We start from the raw sequence: 25,670 nt of genomic DNA on the forward strand, positions 1-25,670 counted from the left end.
GGCGAGAATACACATAACCTACTTAACCCGGAATGTGAGCATATGAGACGAACGGAGGATGTGTACTATACACTAATGTAGGAACAGAAGTACAAATCGTTCGTAGTTTTCTGTCGCCTTGTTAGCTTGTGCACTCAGCTACATTTGTACCGAGGAACATTTTGAGAATAAGAGACTATGCCTGACTGGTCATGGGTAACACACTAACTTGTTAAATTAACACAAGACACCTTTTTCCCCCATCCATTGTAAAAAATAACTGGTTAAATACAAATTGTACATGTATTATATTGTTTTATATATTAATGAGACAAATTAGCCTATTTAGTCATACAATAAGTGTATTTTAAGCACATCAACAGTGCTTATGAGTGGGTTGGACCTGCCTAATAGTTACACACTCATCTTGAGGGGGAGCTATTTACTACTGTTATGAAAGTAGCCAGAAAGACACTACTGTTTGATTCATGTAGGGGGAAGCAGAGAACATATTTTAAATTGCACAATCTTTTTCTAAAATTTTTACTAATTATAATGTCTTAAGATAAAATGGAAAAAACTAATAATTGAACATAGCTTTTTATAGGAAATTCTCCATTTTGTTTAGATTGAAAGCGGTTTGGAATCAGTTAATTCACTGCAACTGCTATCTTGAGCTTGTCCTACTTTAGTTTGTGATGTAGCTGCAAAAGTGACTAGGTTCATCAACATAGTTCTGTGATGTACTTCATTATGCCGTACTTGTTAGCATGACTTTGTGATGTATGTAGGGCGACTTGACTTGTCATCATGAAACTATATGTTTAGATGCTAGGCTTGATAACGTGCGCGTTTCCGTGCCTGCAGCCAGTCTGATGGGAAGCGGATGTGTCTTAGTCCCCGAGGACTAGTCCTCCTGTCAACGCCATCAAAGCAGAACTATTGTTACATTCCCAGACATCCACAGTATCCCCAGCCTCTACCTTTAAATCAGTTGCTGGTTTTTGAGTGTCTTATGTTTTTAGGAAATACTGATGAACTACACCTCCCAGGATCCTGGAGACTGCTGAATGAGTAGGCACCTGCACATACAGTAGGCACATACAGTGACATACAGTAACATACAGTGACATACAGTGAAATACAGTAACATACAGTAGAAGGACCCATGCCGTTCTCCTGGAGCACCAGCTTTTCTTCCATCCCATCACCATCTCTTCTTCAACTCAGGTACCCCCCTCATCTGTTCTGCTCTTCTTTCTGCCCCCTCCCCCTCCCTTTTAGCATTCAGTACTTCTCAAATCAATCAGTGAACTTTTTTCAGTTAAAGCACCTTTTTACATCAGCACCTGCAAGTCACAAGGTGGTGCTTCGGAGAAGCATCTTTCCAGCTGTCTGTTTTTTATTTACCTGCAAATAAACTGCCCCTTAAATTTCCAATGTGAGATATTATAATAAAGTGGTGGCATAATTTCCAATATGAGAAATTATAATAAAGTGGTGGCATAATTCCACATCTTCGCTGAAACAAGGCCCCAGCAGCCCATTCGCTGAAGCAGTGGGTAAATAACATATAACCTACTAACCACGCCCAGGGCATAGGTAGAAAGTGGACCCGGGGGGAGCTCTGACATTCTGACGTCACTGACTAAAGCGCTGATCTGGATGGAGGTCACATGGGGACACACAGTCACCCCGAATTGAATCTGTGCTCTTGTGTGGTAAATCAGATGTATCTAGTGGTTTATTTATGATCATTTTCTATATTTGGAATGTAAAGTGCCATTTATTTGCATGTAGATAATAAAAAAATTGTAACAGGTCTAGTTCTTTGTAGGACTAATGTTAGCCACTAGGCATATAATCGTTATTTTATTTAGATGTGGCCAGATCAGCCTATATTATAGTTTCTATATTAGCTCAACCCTCATTTTCTATACGAAAGATGGTGGAGATTAATTTATTTAACAACACATTGTAAGACAATTTCCAAAATATGAATGCCTATTGACTTACGCATGACAACAATTTCGGATGTAAAGTATGTGAATGGAGCCAACAACCGCCGCTATGCGTTGCGCGGGTCAAGAGGGAGGAGCGACAAAAGACGCTTCTGACTGCGCGTCTTCGCCGCATCGTTTGCATTAGAAGGTTACTAGAGCTGTTCTGCAGTAAGTGTTTTCTATGTATTTGATTTCCACACGAGGTACAGCAATATTTATTAATAAATATTAATAACGCTGTGCCAAGCTGTTCTATTTATATCGTGAACGGTTACGAATTTTATTTCTACGATTTTCGTGTCACCGTTTCTTTTGATGGTGTGCAGACAGGATTCCAAATAGCCTTCATTTGGCATTTTTGAATTTGCACCTGAGGAATGGTTTGAAACGGATATGTCATCGGGTAAGTTCAATTTCATAAAGGTGACATTTCAAGTCCACTTTTTATGATGATTAAGCTGTTCATGCGTATGCTGTGTAACCCGTTAAAAAGTTCCATCTAGAATAAATTAATAATTAGGGCAAATCCTAGTATAATATATAAACATTACAAATACGATGGCATTGGCTTCTGTCTCTCAAGCCTGGACATCAAGCCCAGATATAAATCTCTTTACTTCATCGTTGCACGCAGAGACAGATTTAGCTCTGGGGCACCAGGTGTGTGTAATTAATTATGAGGTAGAACAGAACATTCAGGCTTCTCTCTTTGGACGGTAAACTGGTCTCTCAAAAATATTATGGAATAATTAACAACTTGAGTGGTTTTCTAGCTTTCATAGACACCAATATTAAATAATTGCAGGGTTTATGATAATAATTGTCTTGACTGTGCCTCAAGATTGTTAAAAATACCACATACTTGAAGTTTGATCAGGTTAAGGTATATAAAATACAAAAGCTTTTCAATGCATGTTTGATGTTTATTCCATTAAAAAGAAAATCTCAAATGCTTGTGGTACCTTTTATAAAAAAAATTCCCCCCCAGACTAAATGTTTTCCTCATTTTGGGGACAGACTGCTGGAGAGATTCCCTTTGGGTCTGACAGGCCACGCTGATCAGGTTCATCCTGCTCAGATTCCTGCTTGGAACATGGAGGTGATTCGTCGCTCCTCTGTGTTTGCAGCTGGGGTGATGGAGGCCTTTGACTATTCCCCGTCGGACAAAGAGCTGGTGTTCCAGGCCAAGGCCTTGTGCAGGGACTACATCCACTCCAGACTCAACCTCTACGGACTGGGCTCGTCCAAAACCCAGGTGGACTCGACGCCTTGTGAGGTGTCCGCTGTGCTTCTCTGTCTCGGTAAGAGTCTGCTGCTTTGAACTGGGCGATTTTTGCATGTCACACAGTCCCGCTTGTGGGCATTGGCAACCACCTGTCGTCTACAGTATGACAACTGATGGAACCGGGAACCAGATGGCCCAATGGCTGTAGAAATGTGAAGCTCCTGGTTGGCAAATGCCACTGGAACAGGAGTGAGAGCTCCTTCGAGGAAAACGACAGTGTTTGGTCTGTTGAGTGTGTTTGCTTGTGTGTAGTTCAGCGCGTTAAAGCAGTGTTTCCCTTTAGGATCCATATGATCTTGCAATTGTGGCTTGTCCACCACGTGAACAGTGGAGCCGGGTTTAAGATAGAGAGGCCAGAACCAACGGGCAATATCACTGATGGGTTTTGGGCTATGGCTGACATGAGTGGTGGCCAGGACAATGGAATTGTTTACTTGGCTGATCACAAGTCTTTTAAAGCTTGGTTACAAAGCCAACCTGATCTTTGACCTACTTCCTCTGACCTATTTGGTTTCCCTCATGTCCTGTGCCTCAATGGTTAAATGAACTTTGCTTCATTAACAACGATCCTGTCTTGTTTGTAATTTCCAGTTTTGGCATTTCCCCCGGTTTCCTAGGTGACGAGCTGGAGTGCATGCGACCAAGTGTTTACCGCAATGTGGCGAAGCAGCTCAACATCTCAGTGGCCATGGAGACCACAGTGTCCGATGCCTTCGTCGCTGTGGCAACGGAGATATTCTCTGCAGGTGAACAGCCGTGAAATGAAGTGAGGGTTAGGGTGGGGGGTGATGAGGGTTTGAGGTGGTTGTGTAAGACAGGTTGGTCAGGGTTAATTTTGGAATGTCGGTTTTAGGAATCTGGACACACCACTCAAATGCTTCTAACCCTGCCCATCAACAGAAATGTAACATCTTAAGCTCAGGTTCCAAGTCTTTGTGTTTCAAGTTGGTTAATCAAGCCTGAAAAAGCCATGAGGAATGTTCTACTAGTCAACCAATGTTCCTTGCAGCCTTTTAATTCACATTGTTTCCCACATGGTTAGATGGTTCTTCACCCTGACAAGTCTATAGGGCAAGAGAATCATATCCATATTTCAAAGCTCAGAAACCAGGAAAGCCCACATATTATTTTTGTATCCAGACGGACCCACTCCAGTCCACTTATCGCTTGTCTCAGGGGTTGCCCCAAAAGCGAAGAAAGTTCCTTTCTTTTTGACAATAATCAAACGGTGTCCCCGCATTTCACGTCCAGGGTTACCCGAGGACAACGAGAGGTTTGAAAACCACTGCTCTAAAGCACTAAACTCGTATTGCAGTCACTTTACTTCCCAAAAGGTTTCTCAGACCCAGGAATGTTGTTTAGACTGCTGAACCACTGACGCTCAGCCCTGAACATGTCAGCCCTGAAGATGTGAACTGTGTCTTTCATTCTACATTGAAACACAGAGAATGTGGGGTGTTGGGTACAACCATCCCGTTCTTTCATGGGTACATACAGTCTCTGCTGTTTGTCTTTGTCCACTTAACATAAAAGAGTTAAAACTCTTATGCTAAGTGGAGGGGGGTAGGGTACGCACAGTTTCTACTGTGTAACATTACTGCATGGTCAAAGAAAGTAATTCAATGTCACACGTGAGTTACTGCTTCAGAACAAAATGGGCACATGAACAATGTTTTTTTTCTCTAACTTGGCTCTGTGTCTGGAAAGATAAAAATAGCCTGCAGAAAAAATAATTTAAAATAGAGTTTTGGCTGAACTGTGACGGTTTTCACATCACCGGGGGCATTTTTGGAACACTTTTGCATTCCTCCTAAGAGAAAAAACAAACCATTGGCCTTTTGGGATGTGGGGTTAAACAGCTGTACTGTACATTTATCTGACTGAAAGGATAAGCCAGATTCTTGAAATATAATTATTGTAATAGAATAGTAGCAGCACTAAGATAATAGACTTTCATCACTTGAAATATGCTTCCAAAAACAACTCTTGAAATTAACCATACACATTAAAGTTGAAAAAGGAAGTGATTTGGCAAACATAATTGCATTATTGCTTTTTACATTTCATGAGGAAGTACTTTGGCTAGACATTTTGCTTAAGCTTCCTCTTTTCCTTATTCCGAAGTGCACTGATCAAGCATGCTTCACTCTTTCCCTCCAACTCGTCCCCCCCATCTTCTCCATATCCCCCAGGCAAACTTCTCTCTCACGTCAGGATCCGATCTCTAGAGCTAGACGACGTGAGGGACTCTCTGTCCCAGAGAGAGTCCACTTATTTAAGCCTTCCCCGAGGTCCATAAATCCCTAGAGCCAGGCCACAGGTCAGCCGGTGCAGGCAAACATTCCACCAATGGAAACTGCTAATACCATTAGCCTTCCTGTTACATCATAGTAAGAACAAGGTCGACACCCCAGACTGCTGTCCTGGGAAACGAATGACCTGTTACGTGGAACTCTGATTGCAATTTTCTCTTAATTCTTGACCGTAATACACTGATGATTTTCAAAAGTATTCATTGTCCTATGACCAGGGGCATAGCAAACGCAGGGAAAGGTGGGGATGATTCATGAGGCCCACGGCTTGGCAGGCCCCATTGATCGTAATAATGTCATTGTTGTCTATAAGTGTGGGCAGGGGCGTTGGACTGGGGGGAAAAGGGGTACTAAGTATATAGGGCCCTAATGTGTAGGGGGGCCCTCAAAAATTTTTGAATCTTGAATAAAGTGGGGAGGGGCCCTCAGAGACCGCCTATGTACAGGGCCCAGAATTTTGTGCTACATCCATGAGTGTGGGGGCCCAGGATTCCTGGTGACAGCCCTGTCTATGACTGTATTATGTCTTCTAACCAGGGGCATGTAGAGCAATATAAACATATGGATATACATTGGGACTGGCAAACACCATTGCAAACTCAGCTGTCTTGATTGCATCATTTGAACTTTTTAGTGTTGTTGCTTATGGTACTGCAAGACGAAAGCAGGAAGCGTTATGATCCAGTACACCAATCAGCCAACCGGTTTGTTATTGTCTCCCTCTGTCATGTCCATATTAGGAATCACTTGGGGGAAGGTGGTATCCATGTATGCGGTGGCTGGTGCTCTAGCAGTGGACTGTGTGCGTCAGAACCAGCCTGCTACGGTCCAGACCATCGTGGACAGCCTGGGTCACTTCGTACGTAAGAACCTGGCCCATTGGCTGAAGAAACGTGGAGGATGGGTGAGTGGCCGGAAAGTTGTTGTTGATGTTGCTGAACAAGGGCCAGTGTGGTTTCATAACAGCTGCAGAGCAGATTTCAATATGAGAGTTGAATAATGCGCAAGCTGGGTCCATGCACTGTTTATGATAATCTCTATGCTACCCCCTGGTGGTCTTCAGAGGATTTGCACAAGTAAAATAGCAGGAGCAAAAAAAAACATCCTGACATTCTATTTTTTTTTTCCTCCCCAGGCGGACATTAAGAACTGTGTTGTCAAAGTAGATGCCGTTTCTCAGACCCATTGGCTGTCTCCTGTTGCGGAGTCCTGCAAGCACTTTTTGTCAACACTTTATATTTACATTATGAAGGAGTCATGAAGGACTGGTTAAAAGGACTTCTGTGAAAGCTTGATTATTCAACAAGTCATCTAACAGACTCAACCTTTTTTTAGACCCCTTTGCTGATCGGTGATGGCCGTCTAAACCGTGACTTTACTTTTTGAAGAGCACAAGTCGCAGTATCAAATCTGTATAATCACCAATATCACAAAGGACTATTCCAGAGAAGCCACAGTGAAACACTTATTATACACTTCCACACAGACTTGTACAGACCCGTGCATCTTTCAGAGCTTTGATGAACTGCGGCTCCTGCAACCGTACCCAGTGACTATGTACATTGTGATCATCTCTGGGAACAAGTGGATGGAGCGTAAGTGTCTGTTCAGCGGTTAGGAATGTGATGCTTTCTGCTGCTCCGCTGTGCAGGACTCGTGTGACGAGCTACCACTGTGTGGCGCTAGTGTGTGACAGTCTATCCAGGCCTTGGGCAGTGCTATTGATCTCACAGGGTGTATTTGCTGGGAACCAAATGGGAAGGGATTGAGCTTGTACTTGTCTGATTTAAATGTGTTTCTGCTTTGCTATGATGTGCGCTAATGAATACGCCCCAGTTGTACCTCACACAATACAGTTGAAGACAAGGGAAATTCTGGTTTTGGGGGAAGTCTTGATTCTTAAATTATTTTTAATTACTAATGTATTTTATTCTGTCATTGTAGTGATACAGCTCCAGTTTCTTCCTTGGGGTCAATTACATTAACTGCTTTTCACATGCAAAATAAACATTTAAAACAAGACGTTTGTGTACAAGTGATATTGTACTGTCTAATTAGAATGGATGTCAAGTGAACAGCCTCCTTTAGAAGGACAGCTTGATTACAACAGCATTAAATAAAGGCAAAGTGAGATGTTCGAAATAAATGTAGTCCAAGGACACCTCGATGAGCTGCTGCATCACAGGTTTGAATCTGACCCAGTGTTCTTTCAGCAGACACTTTTTTAGAAGAATTTAATACACAAAATAAAAACAATGCAACACCTGTCATTAACAAAAGCTCTTTAATAGTGCACTGACATAACTAGGAATCACATGGAATAGTCCAACAGTAGTCAAACGTTAATCAACAGTGCAACCAAAATGACTCCCGGCATTTCCTAGTTCCCAATTAAAGGGGACTGACCGCAACAGGTCAAAGAGGCTCAGCAACTTCAGGAACTCAAGACTGCGTGTCTTTGTTCCTCATCTACATAACCCAGTTAAAGGTCAGTTTGGAAGAGACCACTGGTTTCCTCATTCAATTTACTGAGACAATGAGCCACGGTGTGCTCCCATTATGATCAAGATCAACCAGGTTATCAGGAGCCAACGAAGTTGGAAGTTCGGCAACTTCTCTGAATTCACATGGCCGATGTCTTCCAGCGTGATTTTTATGCCAGAACACGTTTTCCTTAAGCCCTCCAACATTTGTGGCGACAACACTGTACGCAGAAACAGCGTCAAAGGGGCCAAAGTAAAAAAATTATAATCCTGAAAATTAACAGCCTGACAAAATCTAGTTTCACTATTAAATACCTATTTTCTGCCCCAACTTGTGCTTCCCATCTAGTGCAACCAAAACCTAAAGATCATATAGTGCCTCCTTGTGGTAGAGCGGAGCGACAGTAAGTGATGTGCAGGTGCTGAATCAGTGGCCCGCCCTCCATTGCCATGGAGACTGTCTGCTCCAGCTTACCGTCCGGTCTCAGCTGGAAGACTCTGGAAATCTGTGAGGGAGAACGGGCACGCAAAATATTAGCGTTGCACCTAAAGCGCGCACTGTATCCGATATGGAATGTTTACTTTTGGAACATCAGGGCTGCCCAGGTCTGAGTGGACAGGATTCCTGGTGGCTCTCGCCAACCCAAATTATTCACTGGATTAGGTCATGAATCAGGTTACGCACAACTAGGGTGGGATAGAAAACCAGGAGGAGCAAGAAAATGTAAAGCTAGTTGATACAAGGCAACTTCTCCAAGCTGCTAGAAGTGCCTAGAAGGTTTCTAAACCCTACAGCCCAAGAAGGGACAAGGGGTAACCTTAAATCAGACCTATTAGGGACAGACTTTGACCTATTGACATCTGACCAGAAAGTGCCCGTCTCACCTGCTGTACATGGGGTTCTTTAGCAAACGAGGTCCTGGCCAGGGCATGGGTGTGTAGAGTCAACTGCTGTCCAGTAAGTAATCCTTCCTCCACCTCCACCAGCCCTGCAGAGAACACACATTCTGACAAAATGGCCTGAACTAGTGAACAGACTGAAGGATTCAGCCGTTTGTCACAGTCTCATTCCTCACAGGGCCCTCGGCACACGGAACTGCAGGAAGACTGCCAGCGTGGACAGGGTCTCTGGCCATACTAGAACACTGCACGGATCAGCTCTCCAGTTGTCAGGCATATTCAACATTTCCATAAAGCATTGAACAGTTCCCAGCTATCTAAACATGAATGATGAGACAACACACTAAATCTTCCTTCCACTACCTCTTGAACGCAAGGATACGGTTTGTGGACTTTAGCTCAGTATTTAACATCATCCCAGAAGTACTGCAAGACTAACTTGCCCGGGTGAACAGCTTCATCTTTCAGTGGATCACTTAATTCCAGACCAGCAGCATGTAAAGACAAGGAGGCACGTTTCAGACCATGTCCCTCAACACTGTAGCACCACAACCATACATGCGCTCATCCCTTCTCTACTTAACACCAACAACTGTACCTGTAACACATCAAGAGAAGCTAGCCCGGTCTGTCTCAACGCAGCGGTCAGCAAGCCGGTATCCGTGTGCAGGTAGAAAGCTCCGGAACATAACGCAGACAACACAGTTCAGAAAACTTGCAGTAGCGGTAGAGTGGAACGGTCAGCAGAAAGGCTTGTGGGCTGCCACCTGCTCTTCATCCAGGGCAGAGAAGTGTGCCGGCACAACATTTTCCTAACCCCTCCCACCCTGGGCAATCCCCTGCTGTCAAAAAAAATATCCTTACAAGTGGAGAGCAGGCAGTACTGTCAAACATGACCAAGAAAACCTGCCACCTGAACAGTTCCTTTGGGCCTGAGTGACCAGCCATCTGTCCCACAGAGACCAACAAGAATACACTCATCAAGCCACAGATCAATCTCAAGGTGAAAGATCTGTGCCCTTGAGAAAGTCATATAACCCAAATTATATAATACACTCTGTTTAACAGCTAAAATGCAAAGTTCCGGCCATTTAAGTTAAACTCAACACTGTCAGGTAAAACAAGAGTCACATTGAGAAAGCATTCTCCCAGGATGCCCAACGTGTTGGGATTGTAGACCAGCCCAGCTGGAGAGTCACATACCTGTATAATAAACTAGCAGGTAATAATCTAAACAAAGTGTTTGAGCCCTCCGGGAACAGAGAGGCACTCCCATAGTCTAGACATGCAGTGTGAACAGTTCCATACCAGAGTTCTGTGCAATAATGAAGGCTACTCTGTTGGTGCCTGGCTGCATCCTGATGAAGCCACACTCCCTGTGCATCGGTTTCTTATTTTCTGCGTTAAATGCATTAAACCTGGGTGCGAAGAGAAATAAAGAGCAGTTACTGTACAGAGTCAGACTGTGCCCACATGTATATAGTGACAACGGCATGAAAACTTCCTGTGAAATAAGACTTGTAAACATTTTAGATAACTCAGTCGGCAATCAGACTCACATGAAGTTGATGACTGGTTGGCCGACATGGGAGAAGTGCAGAGTTTCGTTGTAGCGGAAAGGGGGTATGGAGGGAAAGGAGCCTTCTCCTGGCTCGTCTGACTCCCAGACCCCAAGAAGCCAGTCCAACGGCATTAGCGCTGGGTTCATCTCAGCTACGGGGGAAACAAAGGGGTTCAAACGAGGATGGAAAACTCAGAACTGGCTTTAATGAAAAGGATCTTTTTGAGGCGTTCAGAGAAAAGGACACTTAAATTGTCAGTTACCGGGCAGTGCAATTTCCGTAACATACCCCCGCAACAAGGCACGTAATTCAACGTAGCCTATGAACGCCCAAGTGCAATTCTTGTATATTATTTAAGGACAATTTATAAACGTGCTGTTTGTTGTTAATATCTTGATGTTTTATCCGACCTACAAAATGGAGTTTGCGCAATAGCGTTTTATGTTTCAAAGACTGAAAGCTATGCACCGAGATTAATTACGTCGAGTCGATCGTATGCTGACACTGAATATATTTTCATTCATTTACAACAAGCAGGAGTTCATTATTTTGCCGCATTGTATTGACTCTCAAATGTTTTAAATGGCTTACCTGACTGGTGAAAAGGGCACGTGTGAGTCATTATGTCAGCCACTGAAGATCAAACTGCAGCGAAAGGTGTACAAGTAATTATCACACTGCGACAATTGTTATTTAAGCATAACTAACGCCCACTTCTCACAGATGAATCATGGGAGAAGTAGTCTTTTTGCCACACGAGTGATGAAGGCGTACTACCAAGATTATAACTAAATCAAGAAATCCCTCAAAACGAGGCCAATGAATCCGAGTGAGCAGAACATAGGACAGGTCGTAGTCAGATACAAGCCAGTTGCTATCTTGCCATTAGCCAACTTATCTAGGCCTATTCTATTTCGTTTCAGTTAGGAAACGCCAACTCTCCAATGCGCGTGCGTAATCTCTACTGCTCCTGACACATCCGTAACACCCTGTGTTGCCAGATAGGACAGGTTCCCGAACAAGTGGGCTATTTTTAATGTCAATCTACGGGCAAAAAATGTCTTGGGCGGGTATATTTACAGATAGGGTTGTATGATAACATTTTCGTTTGGTCAGAATTTTATGGAATCAACAGGTGTGGTATAGTGTAAAATTCAATCTCACTGCCAGATTAGTATACCAGAACATACACGGCTCATCCATAACATTAGACCACCTGCCTAATAAGCTTAACCTGTCCATGGAGCTACTGGTAGGTGATCAGATACTTATGTCATATAATAAAATGCAAATTAATTACTTAAAAATCCTACAATGTGATTTTCTGGATTTTTGTTTCAGATTCCGTCACTCACAGTTGAAGAGTACCTATGATAAAAAATTACAGACTTCTACATACTTTGTAAGTGGGAAAACCTGCAAAATCTGCAGTGTATCAAATACTTGTTCTCCCCACTGTATCAGGCAGCAAGAGAACATTCTGTCCTCAATGTTGATGGGAAAAATGGGCAAGCGACTTTGATCTGATCTGAGTGATTTTGACAAGGGCCAAATTGTGATGGCTAGACAACTGGTTCAGAGCATCTCCAAAACTGCAGCCTTTGTGGCGTCTGCAGTGGTCAGTACCTATCAAAAGTGGTCCAAGGAAGGAAAAACGGTGAACCGGCGACAGGTTCATGGGAGGCCAAGGCTCACTGATGCACGTGGGGAGCGAACGCTGGCCCGTGTGATCCGATTCAACAAGCTACTGTAGCTCAAATTGCTGAAAACTTTAATGCTGGTAATGATAGAAAGGTGTCAGAAAACGCAGTTTGTTGTGTATGGGGCTGCGTAGCCACAGATCAGTCAGGGAACCCATGCTGACCCCTGTACCACTGCTGAAAGGGCCTACAATGGGTACATGAGCATCAGAACTGGCACACGGAGAAATAGGAGGTGGCCTGCTCTGACACCAGGATGCACCATGGGAAGAAGGTCAAGAAGGGCAATGTTCTGCTGGGAAAACTTGGGTCCTGCCATTCCTGTTGATGTTACTTTGACACGTACCACCTACCTGAGCATTGTTGCAGACCATGTGCACCCTTTCATGATGGTTTGATGCTTGATCTTTTGGGATATTTTCATAAAATGTTGTTATTTCACATTAACCTGATGAAGAGTAGACAGAACGTCTCATGTGACCACTTGTATATTAATTGAGTGTTAATTGATAAAACATTTAACCAGGGCTCATATTATTTTCCCAAACAGTTTAATTGTTAAGAGAGAGTGATGAACTGTCCTCATGCTCTGGCTCGACCACTGTTCCCATGGTCAGTGCAATGAGTGGTTATTGTTATCTCATACTGAGGGCAGAGGGACCTGTAGCCTGTCTTTGACTCTCTTGGCAAAATCTTGAGAGAATGAGAGAATGAGAGAAATCACCATCATGCCAGCAACGGTGGTTTGGGGGGCGGATCCCAGAGGGTTGGTGGAAGATTGATGAAGGATTCATCCAGAAATTAGCATAATGGGAGGAGCTAATATCATGGTATAACCATACTGTTAACAAGTCTGTCGAAATTAAATCCAAACACATACGCGCACACACACAGACACCCACACAGACACCCACACAAACACACGCACTTATAAGCAAGGTCCCGGATATGACATCACTTCACCTTAATAGCACTGTTGGTAACCAGTTTATAATACCATTAATGCATTTCTGATGTTATTTATTACGGTGCACTGTGCCTATGAACAGCTGTTAAAAACGCATGTCAAAAATTTTAGAAATTTTAGAAATTTTTGACAATTTTAGAAATTTTTGACAAGATTCTGGCTCCCAGGTGCTTTTTATAAAGGTAACAAAATGAGATTAGGAGAACACTCTTAAAGGGAGTGCTCCTAATCTCAGTTTGTTACCTGTATTTGCTTGGACCAGAGGCGTGTGTTATTTTTGCTACATCTATATACTTCATGCTGTCGGTCACTGGCGCGCAAGGCAATAAGCCTAACACAAATGGACCAGAATCAAACACTGTATGGAGGTAGTGCTCATGGGAATTGTAGGGACGTAGCTTGTAGTGTCACTCACATTGCAGTGAGTTTATTATTTCTTATCTTTTGAGAAGACTAAAATAAAAATAAAAAGTGTGTGGGTGTGTATATCAGACCCCCCTCTGTGAAATACTTTTTTTTTATATGTGGCTGCACACTTGAAAAAGACAACTATTTTATTGTTAAATCTGTCCTGTTGTCCATTTGAGCTGCTAATGCACACTACAATGTCCTCCCTAATAGAAACCAAAATATACAAGCAATATATTTATTCTTAACAAGCCTATAAACATGCTATTAAAAAGAAAAATGAAATCACTCATCAGCAGTCTCAACAGTCTAGCAGTCAATGTTATTGTCTATTTCGTTATGCTATGATCTTGTTAATATAGACGTGAATAAAAAACAATGTGGATTGGATGTAGTTTGAGGTTATTACGTTTTAATGAAATATTTCTATTGTATATTTGTTTTCCTCCTACCGTCACATTAGTTGCAGTGATTCGCTGAAATTTTATTTATGAGCGCAAATGGTTTTACCATGGCAACACACAGAGGCGGTGCAAGATTTTGGGAACCTTTGAGTAACCTTTGAGTTTTGAATGCTGGAAAAACTCTGAATAGATATATAAAATTTCACCCGCCAAAGTGGCTAGTAAGAGTGACTGCAAATTCCACCCGCATTTGGGGGGTGCTAATGTCAAGCCCTGCAGTGAATTTTGTTCCTTTTACCTTTCTGTACATGCTTCTGTTTGGATTTTAATTAAGGACTGCTCTCCATTTTGTTTTACTTGGATATTGTACTCACTGTGCTGAGAGAGTTAAGTGCAACATGGACTCTGAACATACGTAGTGTATTGTAGCGAGTCATAGAGCGTAACTGAAAACTAGTTAGCATGTTAACATTCACGTAATTTAGGCATGTTATTTTTTCACTGCAGCAACAAATTTTCTAGGTATTTCACATTTTATGAAATTGATTGAAAGTATATATAGCTAACTTATATATAACTAACTGATGTCAGTTATACTCCCCATACATGGCTATGTAGTCTGTACGTTTGGCAACTCCCTCGCCGTCTGACTAGTTACGTAGCCAATTAGTTACGTACTGTTGTTATCTACAAAACCAAACCATTCCGTACGCACTAGTACAGAGAAGAATGCCCGTTTTATAATGATTCCCTTATGGTGTCCCTGGGAATCGATTTTTGACATTGATTCTTGACATCTATACAACAACATGAAGAATTACTGCAATGATGTTTATTTTGAAGACAGATTAATCAGACCCACTGTAAAGAGACTGGACAGGGCATTTCTTGTATCTGAAAATGCCCTTGAAAAGAATGACTGCTTCCTTGCTTTTTTCTTGCCGGAGGTTCCATTCTCTGTTTTGCCAGTATTTTGTTCGTAAACACTCCCTGAAAAATAATAAAGATGTTATTTTCTCAAATTGTGTTTATTTTTATATTTAACATACCTTCCTAATTTAGATACCTATAATTCAGTAAAATTTCTATTTTTGTTAAGTATATGATGCAAGGTACATATGCAAGGTACATATTTAACTTGGGAAAGCAAGTATATTTGAGTGTTGAAATACCTAGTCTATGGACAGCAGGGGTCTGGTTCTGGGAAGGTTTTGATGCATGGTCCTTTTTCATGTTGACCTTCTTTGAATGCTAGATTTATTTATTTATTTGCAGAGTGGGTAGAATTCACAAAAAAAAGGATAAGTATTAAGGTTTACCGTCACACTACACAATTAATCAAAACATTCTTTATAATTAGAATTGCTATTTTTAACTCATTTTACCTTTAGAAGTAGTTGAAACCGATGAGCGATTCCCCCCTTTTCCTTTTCACCGGCCTTTGGAAGCCCAGCTGGCCTGGCCTTGTCACTGTCTGAGGACAATGTGGTAATTGAGAAGGACGAAGAGCTGGTCTCATTGCATATGTTCAATAGTTCCCTGGTTACTGATTTAACCAAGGCATTGTGAAATGCAGTATTCTGTGACTTCATTGCCACCTGGAGAATCTTTTTTGATCCAAATTCCTGATGAAGCTGTTTGTAGATCCTCTTGAAGATCATTTCGATTTTCAGTTTCTGGGGGCAGGCTTGACTTTGTTGAATGCCTGAGATGCTACAGAAATCAGACAGTATCCTCTTGATGAGAACTTTGGTTATGTCAACAATGACAGAGGTTTCCATTGACATACCTGCGCTTATCTTTGACAGCAGTCCAAAAACCAGTGAAAATACTAAAGTGGCGTAGTCATTGCTAGTGTAGTCAAATGCCAGATGTGTGGAAGATGTATCCTTAACAGAGTTCAGGTCCAACATAGGTTCTGGATAACTTCCCTGTGGCATCTGACTCTTCAACTGATTGACCTCTGTATTGGCAAACAGCTTCTTGGTGTCACGATAAACCTGTGAGGAACTACCGGATCTATCTGGTACTTCAGACGGTGGAGGATGCCAGGAGTTTAGATCCTGTAGTAGACGTCTTACTGACTCCTTAGTAAAGGAGTTCACCAGCTCAATCTCCCAGGATTGTTCACAAGTCTCAAATCTGGTCTTCAGTTTCAAAAGTGTCGAGTCTGATGCAGCCTTTCCAGCAGGTGCAAAAAGGTCTTCGGGTCTATTGTGAGAATCTATGAGCTCATAAACCTTATCTGTGAGCTCCCGTGAAAAGTTGTGAAGACTGGAATGGTGTGTTGCAATGTCCTTTTGATCTTTTTCTCCTCTTTTATTGACCTCCATAACAGTGTCTACTACAGCAGTGATGGTTTGCTTTGACTTGTTTGGTGACACGTTGGAATTAGTTGAGGACTTACCCATATCAATGACCGAACTCCTAATGAGAGGGAAATCACTTTCAACTGGCCACTCTTTTGGGATTGGAGTGCCTGGCAAAACATTCCTAAAACTATCACTCTGGGAAGCTCTGGATTTGGCAGAGCTGATGGAGCGGGAGAACTTTGTAGATGATGCCCGGTGTGTTCCCGAGCTAACATTACTGTCCCGATTCTGACTCTTCAACTGATTGACTGGATAAACCTGTGAGGACCTACCAGATCTATCTGGTACTTCAGACGGTGGAGGATGCCAGGAGATCAGATCCTGTAGTAGACGCCTTACTGACTCCTTAGTAAAGGAGTTCACCAGCTCAATCTCCCAGGATTGTTCACAAGTCTCAAATCTGGTCTTCAGTTTCAAAAGTGTTGAGTCTGATGCAGCCTTTCCAGCAGGGGCAAAAAGGTCTTCGGGTCTGTTGTGACTCTCAATGAGCTCATGAACTTTGTTGGTGAGCTCCCGTGAAAAGGTGTGAAGATTGGAACGGAGTGTTGCAATGTCCTTTTGATCTTTTTCTCTTTTATTGACCTCCATAACAGTGTCTACTACAGCAGCAATGGTTTGCTTTGACTTGTTTGGTGACACGTTGGAATTAGTTGAGGACTTACCCATATCAATGACCGAACTCCTAATGAGAGCAAAATCACTTTCAACTGGCCACTCATTTGGGATCGGAGTGCCTGGTAAAACATTCCTAAAACTATCACTCTGGGAAGCTCTGGATTTGGCGGAGCTAATGGAGCGGGAGAACTTTGTTGATGATGCCCGGTGTGTTCCTGAGCTAACATTACTGTCCCCACTCTGACTCTTCAACTGATTGACCTCTGTATTGGCAAACTGCTTCTCGGTGTCTGGATAAACTTGTGAGGAACTACTGGATCTATCTGGTACTTCAGATGGTGGAGGATGCCAGGAGATCAGATCCTGTAGTAGACGTCTTACCGACTCCTTAGTAAAGGAGTTCACCAGCTCAATCTCCCAGGATTGTTCACAAGTCTCAAATCTGGTCTTCAGTTTCAAAAGTGTTGAGTCTGATGCAGCCTTTCCAGCAGGTGCAAAAAGATCTTCGGGTCCTTTGTGACTCTCTATGAGCTCATGAACTTTGTCGGTGAGCTCCCGTGAAAAGTTATGAAGACTGGAACAGAGTGTTGCAATGTCCTTTTGATCTTTTTCTCCTCTATCTTGATTGAACGCAGGGAGTTCAGGAGCCCTGGTGACTCTCTCACTCCCGATATTCACACCAGATTGAACCCGTTGAGCTGAGACCATCCCAGGTGACTTCATAGATGTGGAGGGACCTGGGTGCAAATAGGCATTCACTGAGGTAAAGTATTCACTGAGGTAAGTATGTTCTAACTTTGAGCACTGTAATTTAAAGTAACTAATAAAAGGATAACATATACTCCACTTTAAGGCATCCACTCAAATGATATTTAAATTACCTTTAAATGCAAATGGATTACATGCGGCAAGAGGAGATTTCAATTTCGGACCTCGATCTCTCTCACCGATCGGCTCCACTGCATCTCTCTTTATCCTTATGGTCTTGAAAGACAAAACAGTCAATTACATATTTTTTGAAAGACACTTCACTACAGCCCTTTTAGGAGAGCAGTAAGACTTATTATTATATTGGGGAAAAACATATATATTATGCAGAATTTACTGTCCTCAGAAAAACTTAAATAGCCTGAAAAGACATCACAAAATATCCATATCACTCCGAATCTATTTTCTCACCTTGACTCTCTTTTTCTTATTAGACGCCTGCTCAGTCTGAGGCAGGAGATCCTTCTTCCCTTTACTTCCATCATCCGGTCTCACGTTCTTGGGCCAAACAACACCAACAAGGCTGAGTAGTGTCAGCAACCAGCCAGCAGAATGTACAGGGCAATGCTGTATTACAGACAAAGACAGATGATAAAGAATGAAGCCTTCTCATAGCCCTTTGAGAAGAGCTAGGCCATATGATTAATTTAATATTACATTAAGATGTATTGTAAGGACAAACAACCCTCCATCTTCTCTCACCTTAACACTTCTCTTCATTGCCTCCTGCTCCTTAGGAAAGTCATCATTTTGTTGACCACCCTTTGGTTTGCTTCTTCGCATGGTAAAGGTCTTCAAATAGCAGACCTTAAACCATCGAGTATCATTTCGATCTTTCTTTGGCAAATTTACCTTTTCATTTGCCATGGTAAACAGCGCATTTCAATGGCTATCCTGTGTCTATCGTGCATGTGTTATTGAAAAGTAATGGCCAAATATCCGAGCTGATTCGATTTATATTGTATATTGTGCTAACGTCAGCAAACGATGACGTAACAATGGCCATCGAAGTGTTGACCGCGCCCCCGAGTTACAAACCCCACCCACTGTTTGAAGGACACACATTTCGTAACTCATGGTAACCCGTTTGCGCGCATTGAAAAACGGAGGAAAAAGGATATAAATACTTGAACTCCCGCGACTATTTATTATTTTGGTTCATGCCCTATATTTATCAAAATATGTGTATAACTATTTGCCAAGTCTTCCTGCTGCGGAGATATGTAGCTATTTCAAATGAATGCCATGAAGTGCATTCATATTGTAACAACCTTTCTCTTCAGTGGAATGTACAAATGGGTTCAGTAAGACAGTGAGTAAATTTCACTTCAGATCTCAGTTTTAATTTGCACAGAGATGTAGATATTAAAGGAACTGTTTGCAATTAACAGCTTAAAATAAGTGATCTAGTGCCGCTGTACCGGGCTGTACAGAGCCTAAAGCCTGATTTATGCTTCTGCGTGTCTGCGTTGTTAATGTCATGTACGGGTGTACAGAGACATATCAGCGTCTTGTGAGCAACATTAAACAAGTCCCCACTTCCGGGTCATTGTCAATTCAGTCATTGACAGTGCCAATGACAGAATATGGAATACATATTGCGTCATAGCTCATAAACTATTGAATAGTCCACAGAGAAAGCAATGTAGGAAATGTTCAGGTGAATGTGTAGAGTAAGACAAATCTAGCAACACAATATTTCCATGCCTTCTTTTTCCACAATGTAACTCAATAGATATGAAATACATATTGACTCATACAGAAAAAACTATTCTATACGCCACAGTGAATTGTAGGAAATGCCAAGGAGATTCTACAGAGTGATTATATGCAAAAAAAAATCAAGGGGCACTGTGTATTTGCAATTGTTGCTGGTGTTTTACTCCACCCATACCATTGGTATGTAATATGTGGCTGCACACTTGAAAACGACAACTATTTTATTGTTAAATCTGTCCTGTTGTCCATTTGAGCAGCTTATGCACACTACAATGTCCTCCCTAATAGCAACCAAAATATACAAGCAATATATTTATTCTTAACATAAGCCAATAAACATGTTATTAAAAAGAAAAATGAAATCACTCATCAGCTTTATAAATAATCGCAGTCAATATTATTGTCTATTTCGTTATGCTATGTTCTTGTTAATATAGACGTGCATAAATAACGAAACAGAGCTGCAAATATTACAGCCTTGTCACGTTATTTTTTCCACATCCTTCCCTTGAGTTCACATGGTTTGTTTCCCTCTCGACTTCCTTCAGCTGCATTAGGCTCTGCTGCTGTCGCTGATCCATTGTCTTCATGTTCATATATTTATATTGTTAGTGTCTTGTATATTTTTACACAGTATATTGCATATATAGCCTAATGTTTTCTGGTGACAGTACATACCCTAATCTGATGGTCTTTACACCAGTCATCTTTGTTTGTCTCGCAATCTCTCATTAAATAAATCTGTAATTCTAGGCAACTAGAAGTCACCTGAAATGTAATTTTTTTTTTATGTGGATTGGATGTAGTTTGAGGTTATTACGTTTTAATGAAATATTTGTACATGCTTGGGTAAAAAAGTATCCAATTGTTTTTCCGACTTTACTCAACCTTTGAGTAACCTTTGAGTTTTGAATGCTGGAAAAACTCTGAATAGATATATAAAATGTCACCCGCCAAAGTGGCTAGTAAGAGTGACTGCGAATTTGGTGGGTGCTAATGTCAAGCCCTGCAGTGAATTTTGTTCCGTTGTATTATGTTCTCCTTTTACCTTTCTGTACATTATTCTGTTTGGGATTTCATTAAGGACTGCTCTCCATTTTGTTTTACTTGGATATTGTACTCACTGTGCTGAGAGAGTTGAGAGCAACATGGACTCTGAACATACGTAGTGTATTGTAGTGAGTCACATAGCGTAACTGAAAACTAGTTAGCATGTTAACATTCACGTAATTTAGGCATGTTATTTTTTCACTGCAGCAACTCATTTTCTAGGTATTTCACATTTTATGAAATTGATTGAATGTACATATAGCTAACTTATATATAGCTAACTGATTTCAGTTATACTGCCCATACATGGCTATGTACTCTGTACGTTTGGCAACTCCCTCGCCGTCTGGCTAGTTACGTAGCTAATTAGTTAGGTACTGTTGTCATCTACAAAACCAAACCGTTAGTAACTTCAACTAGTTAGCTACCTACCTTCTATTGAGGATCAACTCACACGACACACTGACAGAAGGTCTAGTGAAAAGTGGAAAGTGTTTGGATTTGATTAATTGGACCCAAAGACTGGGGATACAGTAATCTCTGGTCTCAACAACTTACCCATTCTGTACACACTAGTACAGAGAAGAATGCCCGTTTTATAATGATTCCCTCATGGAGTCCCTGGGAATCAAAGTCTTCCCATCAATTTGCGCTTCGTTACCTCAGATGAACACTATTGTTATAATCCTACAGTGGTTTCTGACTCTGAAACTTACGGTAATATAATGAATCATTAGAGTAAGGTAGAGTAATTTACGCACTTTCTTACCTTTTTTGATCAATGAAAGTCCAAGTCATATTTGCAGTTAACACCATTGGTTCCATTTATTTCCATGAGATATTCGTTAGTAGTCCAGACAAATTACTGCTTGTATGGTGTTGGTGTGTGTATGTGGTCAAAAACTGTATGTGCATCCAGGTTGCACCCTGAGGAACCAAATATTGGTTCCTATTTATACAAAGGGCACTACTTGGCTCTTACAACTATTATAATTCCTAAAACTATATAATGAAAAACATGGGTCCATGTAGTGTTTATGATCATCTCTATGCTACCCCTTGGTGGTCTTCAGAGGAATTGCACAAGTAAAATTGCACAAGCAAAAAAAAAAACATCCTGACGTTGTCTTTTTTTCCCTCCCCAGGCGGACATTAGGTGTGTGGTGAAAGTAGATGCTGTTTCAGACCCATTGGCTGTCTCCTGTTGCGGAGTCCTGCAAGCACTTTTTGTCAACACTTTATATTTACATTATGAAGGATTCATGAAGGACTGGTTAAAAGGACTTCTGTGAAAGCTTGATTATTCAACAAGTCATCTAACAGACTCAACCTTTTTTAGACCCCTTTGCTGATCGGTGATGGCCGTCTAAACCGTGACTTTACTTTTTGAAGAGCACAAGTCGCAGTATCAAATCTGTATAATCACCAATATCACAAAGGACTATTCCAGAGAAGCCACAGTGAAACACTTATTATACACTTCCACACGGACTTGTACATACCCGTGCATCTTTCAGAGCTTTAATGAACTGCGGCTCCTGCAACCGTACCCAGTGACTATGTACATTGTGATAGGTGCATTGTGATCATCTCTGGGAACAAGTGGATGGAGCGCAAGTGTCTGTTCAGCGGTTACGAATGTGATGCTTTCTGCTGCTCCGCTGTGCAGGACTCGTGTGACGAGCTACCACTGTGTGGCGCTAGTGTGTGACAGTCTATCCAGGCCTTGGGCAGTGCTATTGATCTCACAGGGTGTATTTGCTGGGAACCAAATGGGAAGGGATTGAGCTTGTACTTGTCTGATTTAAATGTGTTTCTGCTTTGCTATGATGTGCGCTAATGAATACGCCCCAGTTGTACCTAGCACAATACAGTTGAAGACAAGGGAAATTCTGGTTTTTGGTGATGTCTTATTGATTCTTAAATTATTTTATTAAATTACTAATGTATTTTATTCTGTAATTGTAGTGATACATCTCCAGTTTCCTGTCATTAACAAAAGCTCTTTAATAGTGCACTGACATAACTAGGAATCACATGGAATAGTCCAACAGTAGTCAAACGTTAATCAACAGTGCAACCAAAATGACTCCCGGCATTTCCTAGTTCCCAATTAAAGGGGACTGACCGCAACAGGTCAAAGAGGCTCAGCAACTTCAGGAACTCAAGACTGCGTGTCTTTGTTCTTCATCTACATAACCCAGTTAAAGGCCTGTTTGGAAGAGACCACTGGTTTCCTCATTCAATTTACTGAGACAATGAGCCACGGTGTGCTCCCATTATGATCAAGATCAACCAGGTTATCAGGAGGGATCAGCCAACGAAGTTGGAAGTCCGGCAACTTCACTGAATCTCCTGAAAATTCACAGCCCGACAATATCTAGTTTCACTATTAAATTTTCTGCCCCAACTTGTGTTTCCCATCTAGTGCAACCAAAACCTAAGATCATATAGTGCCTCCTTGTGGTCGAGCAGAGCTACAGTAGGTGATGTACAGGTGCTGAATCAGTGGCCCGCCCTCCATGGCCATGGAGACTGTCTGCTCCAGCTTACCGTCCGGTCTCAGCTGGAAGACTCTGGAAATCTGTGAGGGAGAACGGCACGCACAATATCCTCAATTAGTACAGAGCGTTGTACCTAATGGGCGCAGTGTATCCGATGTGGAATGTTTACTTTTGGAAAGTCAGGGATACTGTCCTGTGGGGGCTCTCGCCAACCCAAATTATTCGCTGGATTAGGTACTGAATCAGGTTACGCATAACTAGGGTGGGATGGAAAACCCACAGGACATCAGCTCTCCAGGAATTGGGTGGGCAGGCCCGACCTCCCTAATTAGTGTCATATTGTCAAAGTTACAGGAGCAAGAAAATGTAAAGCAAGTTGATACAAGGCAACTTCTCCAAGCTGCTAGAAGTGCCTAGAAGGTTTCTAAACCCTACAGCCCAAGAACGGACAAGGGGTAACCTTAAATCAGACCTATTAGGGACAGACTTTGACCTATTGACATCTGACCAGAAAGTGCCCGTCTCACCTGCTGTACATGGGGTTCTTTAGCAAACGAGGTCCTGGCCAGGGCATGGGTGTGTAGAGTCAACTGCTGTCCAGTAAGTAATCCTTCCTCCACCTCCACCAGCCCTGCAGAGAACACACATTCTGACAAAATGGCCTGAACTAGTGAACAGACTGAAGGATTCAGCCGTTTGTCACAGTCTCATTCCTCACAGGGCCCTCGGCACACGGAACTGCAGGAAGACTGCCAGCGTGGACAGGGTCTCTGGCCATACTAGAACACTGCACGGATCAGCTCTCCAGTTGTCAGGCATATTCAACATTTCCATAAAGCATTGAACAGTTCCCAGCTATCTAAACATTCCAGAGTCACAGACCAGTATAATAAACTAGCAGGTAATAATCTAAACAAAGTGTTTGAGCCCTCCGGGAACAGAGAGGCACTCCCATAGTCTAGACATGCAGTGTGAACAGTTCCATACCAGAGTTCTGTGCAATAATGAAGGCTACTCTGTTGGTGCCTGGCTGCATCCTGATGAAGCCACACTCCCTGTGCAACGGTTTCTTATTTTCTGCGTTGAATGCATTAAACCTGGGTATGAAGAGAAATAAAGAGCAGTTACTGAGTCAGACTGTGCCCACATGTATATAGTGACAACGGCATGAAAACTTCCTGTGAAATAAGACTTGTAAACATTTTAGATAACTCAGTCGGCAATCAGACTCACATGAAGTAGATGACTGGTTGGCCGACATGGGAGAAGTGCAGAGTTTCGTTGTAGCGGAAAGGGGGTATGGAGGGAAAGGAGCCTTCTCCTGGCTCGTCTAACTCCCAGACCCCAAGAAGCCAGTCCAACGGCATTAGCGCTGGGTTCATCTCAGCTACGGGGGAAACAAAGGGGTTCAAACGAGGATGGAAAACTCAGAACTGGCTTTAATGAAAAGGATCTTTTTGAGGCGTTCAGAGAAAATGACACTTAAATTGTCAGTTACCGGGCAGTGCAATTTCCGTAACATACCCCCGCAACAAGGCACGTAATTCAATGTAGCCTATGAACGCCCAAGTGCAATTCTTGTATATTATTTAAGGACAATTTATAAACGTGCTGTTTGTTGTTAATATCTTGATGTTTTATCCGACCTACAAAATGGAGTTTGCGCAATAGCGTTTTATGTTTCAAAGACTGAAAGCTATGCACCGAGATTAATTACGTCGAGTCGATCGTATGCTGACACTGAATATATTTTCATTCATTTACAACAAGCAGGAGTTCATTATTTTGCCGCATTGTATTGACTTTCAAATGTTTTAAATGGCTTACCTGACTGGTGAAAAGGGCACGTGTGAGTCATTATGTCAGCCACTGAAGATCAAACTGCAGCGAAAGGTGTATGAGTAATTATCACACTGAGACAATTGCTATTTATGCATTACTGACGCCCACTTCTCACAGATGAATCTTGGGAGGATTGCTATCTTGCCATTAGCCAACTTATCTAGGCCTATTCTATGGCGTTTCAGTTAGGAATGTGCGTGCCTAATCTCTACTGCTCCTGACACATCCGTAACACCCTGTGTTGCCAGATAGGATAGGTTCCCGAACAAGTGGGCTATTTGTAATGTCAATTTACAGATAGGGTTGTATGATAACATATTCGTTTGTCAGGATTTTGTGGAATCAACAGGAGTAGTGTAGTGTCAAATGCAATCTGGCAACCCTGGTACCACTTCTGCCAGATTAGTTTACCAGAACATACACCGATCATCACTTACATTATGACCACCCACTTCCACTTCTACACAGCCATCATGCAGTCTGTTCTCTGCACGTCCATCACTGTTTGGTTTGGATCTGCCACGAAACAGGAAAAGAACAGACTACAACGGACAGTCAGAACTACAGAAAAGATAATTGGTGCCAACCTGCCCTCCATCCAGGACTTATACAAATCCAGTCAGTAAAAGGGCAGGAAACATCACTGCAGGTCCATCACACACTGGATACAACCTTTTCCAGCCCCTGCTCTCTGGTAGGCGCCACTGAGCTCTGTACGCCAAAACATACAGACACACAGTTTCTACCCACAGGCCATCACTCTGATGAACAGTCAACTCCAGACACTCAGTGCAAGG

The 25,670-nt window shown here is 42.2% G+C and overlaps 4 protein-coding genes across 11 annotated transcripts; 1 reads left to right on the top strand and 3 right to left on the bottom strand.

Moving 5' to 3' along the window:
- The first annotated feature begins 1,893 nt into the window (after positions 1-1,893).
- Positions 1,894-7,599, top strand: LOC105028800 (bcl-2-related ovarian killer protein homolog A). Of its 6 annotated transcripts, none has more exons than XM_034289227.1 (6): positions 1,894-2,150; positions 2,309-2,385; positions 3,110-3,283; positions 3,885-4,013; positions 6,320-6,483; positions 6,715-7,599. In XM_034289227.1, exons 2-6 carry the CDS (start codon positions 2,376-2,378, stop codon positions 6,838-6,840), a joined length of 603 nt encoding a protein of 200 aa, XP_034145118.1. In that variant the 5' UTR covers positions 1,894-2,150; positions 2,309-2,375; the 3' UTR covers positions 6,841-7,599. The 6 variants fall into 6 exon arrangements, with proteins under 6 accessions (XP_034145118.1, XP_012996105.1, XP_019897648.1 ...); XM_013140648.4 differs by having other exon boundaries at positions 2,039-2,150; positions 3,000-3,283; XM_013140651.4 differs by having other exon boundaries at positions 1,894-2,385.
- Positions 7,600-7,844: 245 nt separating this feature from the next.
- Positions 7,845-11,397, bottom strand: thap4 (THAP domain containing 4). Of its 3 annotated transcripts, none has more exons than XM_029116474.2 (6): positions 11,116-11,397; positions 10,522-10,675; positions 10,271-10,380; positions 8,948-9,051; positions 8,538-8,568; positions 7,845-8,283 (listed from the first exon to the last, which is right to left on the bottom strand). In XM_029116474.2, the coding sequence occupies exons 1-6, from the start codon at positions 11,144-11,146 to the stop codon at positions 8,105-8,107; spliced, it is 609 nt and encodes a 202-aa protein (XP_028972307.2). In that variant the 5' UTR covers positions 11,147-11,397; the 3' UTR covers positions 7,845-8,104. The 3 variants fall into 3 exon arrangements, with proteins under 3 accessions (XP_028972307.2, XP_028972308.2, XP_028972309.2); XM_029116475.2 differs by lacking the exon at positions 11,116-11,397 and adding an exon at positions 10,787-11,079; XM_029116476.2 differs by having other exon boundaries at positions 8,165-8,568; positions 11,116-11,288.
- Positions 11,398-14,835: 3,438 nt separating this feature from the next.
- On the bottom strand, positions 14,836-18,697 carry LOC106024202. The gene is made up of 6 exons (XM_029116473.2): positions 18,461-18,697; positions 18,170-18,325; positions 17,872-17,974; positions 15,389-17,727; positions 15,176-15,254; positions 14,836-14,993 (listed from the first exon to the last, which is right to left on the bottom strand). The coding sequence occupies exons 1-6, from the start codon at positions 18,623-18,625 to the stop codon at positions 14,836-14,838; spliced, it is 3,000 nt and encodes a 999-aa protein (XP_028972306.2). The 5' UTR covers positions 18,626-18,697.
- A 3,817-nt stretch (positions 18,698-22,514) lies between these two features.
- LOC114838265 (THAP domain-containing protein 4-like) lies at positions 22,515-24,948 on the bottom strand. The gene is made up of 5 exons (XM_029118911.2): positions 24,859-24,948; positions 24,265-24,418; positions 24,019-24,128; positions 23,559-23,662; positions 22,515-23,111 (listed from the first exon to the last, which is right to left on the bottom strand). The coding sequence occupies exons 1-5, from the start codon at positions 24,887-24,889 to the stop codon at positions 22,974-22,976; spliced, it is 537 nt and encodes a 178-aa protein (XP_028974744.1). The 5' UTR covers positions 24,890-24,948; the 3' UTR covers positions 22,515-22,973.
- Between the last annotated feature and the right edge of the window lie 722 nt (positions 24,949-25,670).

Source organism: Esox lucius, chromosome 3, assembly GCF_011004845.1.
Source record: "Esox lucius isolate fEsoLuc1 chromosome 3, fEsoLuc1.pri, whole genome shotgun sequence".
Taxonomy (NCBI): Eukaryota; Metazoa; Chordata; class Actinopteri; order Esociformes; family Esocidae; genus Esox; species Esox lucius.